Source organism: Chiloscyllium plagiosum, chromosome 15 (assembly GCF_004010195.1).
Source record: "Chiloscyllium plagiosum isolate BGI_BamShark_2017 chromosome 15, ASM401019v2, whole genome shotgun sequence".
NCBI classification, from domain to species: Eukaryota; Metazoa; Chordata; class Chondrichthyes; order Orectolobiformes; family Hemiscylliidae; genus Chiloscyllium; species Chiloscyllium plagiosum.
In genome coordinates, this window is record NC_057724.1 from 68,256,012 (window position 1) to 68,263,535 (window position 7,524).

The window sequence follows — 7,524 nt, forward strand, 5'->3', positions numbered from 1 at the left end:
TGAACTAGGTGATTTTTATTATTTGGAGATACCAGTGTTGGACTGAGGTGTGCAAAGTTAAAAATCACACAACACCAGGTTATAGTCGAACAGGTTTATTTGGAAGCACTAGCTTTCAAAGTGCTGCCCCTTCATCAGGGGGCTGTGGAGTACACAATTTTAAGACACAGAATTTATAGCAATAATCTTTTGCTGTAAATTCTGTGTCCTACGATCTTATACTCCACAACCACCTGATGAAGGTGCAGCTCTGAAAGCTAGTGCTTCCAATTAAACCTGTTGGGACTATAACCTGGTGTTGTGTGATTTTTAAGTAGATGAATTTTTCAGTGACAATTTGATGGTCATTATTTCTGAAATATTGACTCCATTAAATTCCCCAGTAGCTCTGTTAGGGATTGAAGCTGAGTGTCCAGATCAAGCCTCACTCAGGAACTTGGGACAACACCTGGAGCACCTCTTACCTGGCTCAAAGAACTGGAACTGACGTCACGCACATGTCAGCTGACTTTCTAGACTGGCGGAAGTGCGTCATAGGCAAGATGGAGCGCTTGGACAAGGAGGTGTTGAACACGGCTCCGGTGGCCGACTTCAGGGGGTGAGTGCCCCGGGCCTTCAGCCTGAAGCCAGCTACAGGACGGTCGGCCAAAGCGCCGCGCGGCACCGTCCCCCGCCGAGGCAGCCGTGCGTGCGTGCGGGCCGCCCGTCCATCCATTTGGTCCGTGTTGCCTCCCGCCGGGACACAAAGGTTCCGGATCACCCTGTCAGGCCTTGAGCAAGCGACATTTATTATCTGTCCCCTCTGTCTGTGTGTGTGCGTGTGTTCACAGCTGCAGTCTCTGCTGTGCAGTTTGCGAGCGAGCTTTCAATTGTATCTCTCTCTGACGTTTCGGTTGCAATCAGTTCTTGTTTAGGGAGGCGTTTGTAAGACACGAATTGACCTGTGAAAGGTTTTGCAATCGAGACTGCGTGAAATTTGAAATGGAACTTTTGGGGAAGTAGGAGAACTCTGGGTGTTCTCCTTAAGCATGTGACTGAACGTAACTTTTAGCTTTAAGCAATTTCAGGAATGACTTTGCAAAGTTATTCCTTTTTATTTTGTTCGGTTACCTACAGGCCTTGTATGTTATCAGTTTGGTAACAAATCCTGAATAAAATGAGCAACGAGTGCCCTGACGTGGGGAATTATGCTAATTAAAGTGTAATCCAATTCGTGGGAGTTTTTAGACTCGAGGAAACCTCTCTAAGTGCATATGGCAAAAATAAAAGTATTTATAGAATCATACTTGCAGCAACACATTAATCCAACACTGATTTTCTCTATCAGCTATTTTAAACTTGTCATTATGCTTTTAATATTTTTCAACCTGTTACATAGTTCATTTCTGAAGTTGGGCTGAGAGGTGGCAAATGGAGTACAATGCAGATAAATGTGATTCACCTTGGGAAGAATAACAGGAAGACAGAATACTGGGTCAATGGAAAACTTCTTGGTAGTGCTGATGTGCAGAGGGATCCTGGAATACATGTACATAGATCCCTGAACGTTGCCACCCACGTTGATAGTGCTGTTAAGAAGGCATATGGTGTGTTAGGATTTATTAGTAGAGGGATTGAGTTCCAGAGCCATTATGTCATGCTGTAACTATACAAAACACTATTGCGGCTGCACTTGTATTGTGTACAGTTCTGGACACCCCATTACAGGAAGGATGTGGAAGCATTAGAAAAGGTGCAGAGGAGATTTACCAGGATGTCTCCTGGTCTGGAGGGAAGGTCTTATGAGGAAAGGCTGAGAGACTTGGGTCTGTTCTCATTGGAAAGAAGATGGCTACGAGGGGATTTGATAGATACATACAAGATGATCAGAGGATTAGATGGGGTAGACAGTGAAAGCCTTTTTCCTAGGATGATGACATCAGTTTGTACGAGGGGGCACAGCTACAAGTTGAGGGATGATAGATTTAAGACAGATGTCAGAGGCAGGTTCTTTACTCAGAGTGGTAAGGGCATGGAATGCCCTGGCTGCCAATGTAGTTAACTCAGCCACATTAGGGACATTTAAACAATCCTTAGATAAGCACATGGGTGATGATGGGATAGTGTAGAGGAATGGACTTAGATTAGTTCACAGGTCGGTGCAACATACAGGACTGTAGGGCCTGTTCTGTGTTGTATTGTTCTATGCACTTTGGCTGAAATACATGGTGATAGAAATGTTCTCAAACTTTCCTTTAATTCCGTTTTGTGATTGGCTTAACTTTGTGCTGTTTGACCTTTTCCACTGGTCAGTGAAATAATTTAGAACTTGGTGATTTTTGATACAGTGAATAAGAACATAAGAAATTTGAATAAGAGTAAGTTATTTACCCCATTGAACTTGCTCCACCATTTGGAAGGGTCATGGCTGTTGTGTGCATTTATGGTCACCACATTCCAGGAAAGATGTGGAAGCTTTGGAGAAGGTGCAAAAGAGGTTTACCGAGACAATGTATTCAAGAACAACAGGTACCCACTAAGCACAGTCCATCGATTCTTGCACAACAAACCTAAACAAGAAGATACACACACCCAGAGACACTATCCACACTACCATAGATTAAAGACCTCTCGAAGATAATGACCAGACTACTCTAGCGCCTCTGTATTATGGTAGCCCACAAACCTACCAACACACTGAAACATCTCTTGATGAATCTAAAGGACCCTGTACCAACAATCAGCAGAATAAATGTCATATACAAAATACTCTGCAAGAACTGCAACAAACATTACATCGGACAGACTGGCAGGAAACTAGCCACCAGGCGAATGAGCACCAACTAGCCACCAAAAGACATGGCCAAGTATCCATACACACAGATGATGAGGGGCACCAGTTTGACTGGGACAATACATCCACCCTGGGACAGGCTACACAAAGACATGCATGGGAATTCCTTGAGGCCTGGCATTTAAACTGGAACTTCATCAAACATTGATTTGGGCCCCATTTACCAACCTCTCAAAAAGAACCAGAGATGATATCACCCACCTCAACAGACCAAGGCACTTAAATAACAAGTGGGACAGAATACCAGCGCTTCACCGGAGGCTCACTTACTGAGCATGGTGACAAAACCTCTGCGACAAACCTTCCAGCTCAGCGAGCAAACTTCAACCTGAACCAGAACCTGAGCTACAAACCTTCACAACAATCGCACACTGATCCATGTTCAATAAGACTTAAACTGCACCTTATGGCTCGTGTTATGTTAAGCTATTTAAGTTGATGTGGAGATGGCAGTGTTGGACTGGGGTGGACAAAGTCAGAAGTCACATGGCAGCAGGGTATTGTCCCGCAGGTTTATTTGGAATGACAAGCTTTCGGAGCATATCCCCTTTGTCAGGTGAAGTGAGAGAGAAGCACACAGATACAGAATTTATAGGCAGAGGGATCAAGGTCAAAAAGACCAAACAAATGGTGAGTGGAGTGTAGCATAATAACACTGAATGTGATCAAAGGTGTCAGACGGTGAGTAAAGTATCAACAGCTGAATAACAAGCGAATGGATGACCTATAATTCGATTAAGTGAGGCAGAGAGGTAATTACAAAAAATTAAAAATAAAGTGTTGCTGGAGACTGGAATGACTGGAAAAACATGATGGGTATAACAGTTGCATGCTGTGGGTCTAACCAAAGTAATAAGTAATCCAAAACTGTATCAAGTAACTAAAGTAGAGAGATCACAACAATTTATCAAAGTGATTGGAGTCAAAACAGGATATAAGGAAGATTTTACAGATACAGAAGTGTGATGGGGTCATCATGAACCCAAGGTCAGGGTTGAGGCCATCTTCCTGGGTATGGAATTTGGCTATGATTTTCTGCTTGGTGATTCGGTGGTTTTGTGTATCTCGAAGGCTATCTTGGTGGGGGGAGGTGCTTACCCACAGATCAAAGGCTGAATGTCCTTGAACATTGAAGTGTTCCCCGATTAAGAGGGAACATCCCTGTCTGGCAATTGTTTCTTGGTGCCCATTTGTCCATTGTCATACCGTCTGCATAGTCTTGTCTATATTCCATGCCTCAGGTCATCCTTTCCTTTAATGTATGAGATGGACAACATTGGCTGAGCCACATGAGTATCTGCCATGTACGTGGTTGGTGGTGTTACCACTTGTGATGGTAGTATCCATGTCGAGTATCTGAAATGTCTTGTAAGGTTGTGTGGTGTTATGGTCGATGTCCTGAAGGCTGTGTAGTTTGCTGCAGACAATAGCCTGTTTAAGGTTTGGCGGTTGCTTTGAAGGAGTAGGAGTGATCTTGGCGAGATGTTTAACATCATCAATGACATATTGGAGGCTGCAAAGAACATGGGCATAGTCTCTCTGCTGTGGGGAAGTAGTTCTAAATTGGAGGAAGGCTAATTTTGACAGTATCAGACAAGAACTTTGAAAAGCTGATTGGGGACAGATGTTCGCAGGTAAAGGGACAGCTGGAAAATGGGAAGCCTTCAGAAATGAGATAACGAGGATCCAGAGAAAGTATATTCCTATTAAGGTGAAAGGAAAGGCTGATAGGTATAGAGAATGCTGGGTGATTAGAGAAATTGAAGGTTTGTTTAAGAAAAGGAAGGAAACATATGTCAGGTACAGAGAGGATAGGTCGAGTGAATCCTTAAGAATATAAAAGGCAGTAGGAATATACTTGAGGGAAATCTGGAGGGTGAAAAGAGCACGAGATAGCTTTGGCAAATAGAGTTAAGGAGAATCCAAAGAGTTTTTACAAATACATCAAGGACAAAAGGCGAAATGGGAAAGAGAATAATGCACTTCAAAGATCAGCAAGGTGGCCTTTGTGTGGAGCCACAGGAGATGGGGGAGATACTAAATAAGTATTTTGTCTCCGTGTTTACTGAGGAGAAGGACATGGAAGATATAGAATGTAGGGAAATAGCTGGTGACATGTTAAAAAATCTTCATATTACAGAGGAGGACGTGCTGGATATCTTGACATGCATAAAAGTGGATAAACCCTCAGACCTGATCAGGTGTACCCTAGAACTCTGTGGGACGCTAGGGAAGTGATTATTGTGCCCCTTGCTGAGATATTTGTATTATCACTAATCAGAAGACTGGAGGTTGGCTAATGCTATACCACTATTTAAGAAAGGTGGTAAGGGCACGCCAGGGAACTATTGACCAGTGAGCCTGACGTCGGTGGTGAGCAAGCTGTTGGAGGGAATCCTGAGGGATAGGATGTACATGTATTTGGAAAGGCAAGGACTGATTAGGGATAGTCAACATGGCTTTGTGCATGGGAAATCATGTCTCACAAACTTGATTGAGTTTTTTGAAGAATTAACAAAGAAGATTGATGAGGGCAGAGTGGTAGGCATGATCTATATGGACTTCAATAAGGCATTTGACAAGGTTCCCCATGGGAGACTGGTTAGCAAGGTTAAATCTCATGGAATACAGGGAGAATTTGCCATTTGGGTACAGAACTGACATGAAGGTAAAAGACAGGGTGGTAGTGGAAGGTTGTTTTTCAGACTGGAGGCCTGTGACCAGTGGAGTGCCACAAGGATCGGTGTTGGGTCCACTACTCTCTGTCTTTTATATAAACGATTTGGATGTGAGCATAAGAGATATAGTTAGTAAGTTTGCAGATGAGACCAAAATTGATTAGATTAGATTACTTACAGCGTGGAAACAGGCCCTTCGGCTCAACAAGTCCACACCGACCTGCCGAAGCGTAACCCACCCAGACCCATTCCCCTACATTTACCCCTTCATCTAACACTACAGGAAATTTAGCATGGCCAATTCACCTAACCTGCACATTTTTGGACTGTGGGAGCACCCGGAGGAAACCCACGCAGACACAGGGAGAATGTGCAAACTCCACACAGAGTCGCCTGAGGCGGGAATTGAACCCGGATCTCCGGCACTGTGAGACAGCAGTGCTAACCACTGTGCCACCGTGCCGCCCACATTGGAGGTGTAGTGGACAGCGAAGAAGGTTACCTCAGATTACAATAGGATCTTGATCAGATGGGCCAATTGGGCTGAGGAGTTACAGATGGAGTTTAATTTAGATAAATGCGAGGTGCTGCATTTTGAGAAAGCAAATCTTAGCAGGACCTATGCACTTAAGGTCCTAGGGAGTGTTGCTGAACAAGGAGACTTTGGAGTGCAGGTTCATAGCTCCTTAAAAGTAGAGTCACAGGCAGATAGGGTAGTGAAGGAGGCGTTTGATATGCTTTCCTTTATTGGTCAGAGTACTGAGTACACGACATTGGTGAGGGGCCACTGTTGGAATATTGCATGTAATTCTGGTCTCCTTCCCATTGGAAGAATGTTGTGAAACTTGAAAGGATTCAGAAAAGATTTACAAGGATGTTGCCAGGGTTGGAGGATCTGAGCTACAGGGAGAGGCTGAACAGGCTGGGGCTGTTTTCCCTGGAGTGTCGGAAGCTGAGGGGTGACCTTATAGAGGTTAATAAAATCATGATGGGCATGGATAGGATAAATAGGCAAAGTCTTTTCACTGGGTTGGGGGAGTCCAGAACTAGAGGGCATGGTTTTAGGGTGAGAGGGGAAAGATATAAAAGAGACCTAAGGGGCAATCTTTTCACGCAGGAGGTGGTGCGTGCATGGAATGAGCTGCCAGAGGAAGTGGTGGAGGCTAGTACAACTACAACATTTAAAAGGCATCTGGAGGGTGTATGAAAAGGAAAGGTTTAGTGGGATATGGGCCAGGTGCTGGCAAGTGGACCAGATTAGGTTAGGGTATCTGGTCTGTATGGATGAGTTGGGCCGAAGGGTCTGTTTCTGTGCTGTGTATCTCTGATTCGATGGATGCACTGGATGACTAGCGGTATTCTATTGTCTTCTGAGGAGGTTATGGTTTTTTGCTGTGGCACTTCGGAACTGCCAATTGATAAGTTGAGCATTGTATCCGGCAAGTGGACCAGATTAGGTTAGGGTATCTGGTCTGTATGGATGAGTTGGGCCGAAGGGTCTGTTTCTGTGCTGTGTATCTCTATGATTCGATGGATGCACTGGATGACTAGCGGTATTCTATTGATTGTTTCCTTGTCTTGTCTTCTGAGGAGGTTATGGTTTTTTGCTGTGGCACTTCGAAACTGCCAATTGATAAGTTGAGCATTGTATCCCATTCTTATGAGGGCATCCTTCAAAATCTTTGTGTTAATTGCATTCCTCCTCATCTGAGCAGACCCTATGTATACGCAGGGCTTGTCCATAGGGAATGACTTATTTAACATGTTTAGGGTGGAAACTAGAGAAGTACAGCATTGTGAGGTATTCCAAGTGATGTGCTGTGGTGTTTAGTCTTGATGGAGATGCATGTTTCCAAAAATGAGACTGTCTGTAATGATCCATTTGGTATACAGTATCCAAAATAGCACAGTGCTGTCTGACCTAACTCCTGTTCGGAACAAATTTACGTTTGCACTTTGAACTGTTCAACCTCTTTTCTCTGAAACAGCATTACCTCATACTTTGCATTAAAC

General features: G+C 44.0%; 1 protein-coding gene across 1 annotated transcript in view; it reads left to right on the forward strand.

Annotated features, from left to right (window-relative positions):
• The first annotated feature begins 490 nt into the window (after positions 1 to 490).
• The window catches only part of vma21 (vacuolar ATPase assembly factor VMA21), a 21,365-nt gene continuing 14,331 nt past the window's right edge, over positions 491 to 7,524 (forward strand). The window contains exon 1 of the mRNA XM_043705129.1: positions 491 to 598. Within this exon, the coding sequence (XP_043561064.1) occupies positions 498 to 598 (101 nt within the window). The 5' untranslated portion in view covers positions 491 to 497. The remainder of the gene's footprint in view (positions 599 to 7,524) is intronic.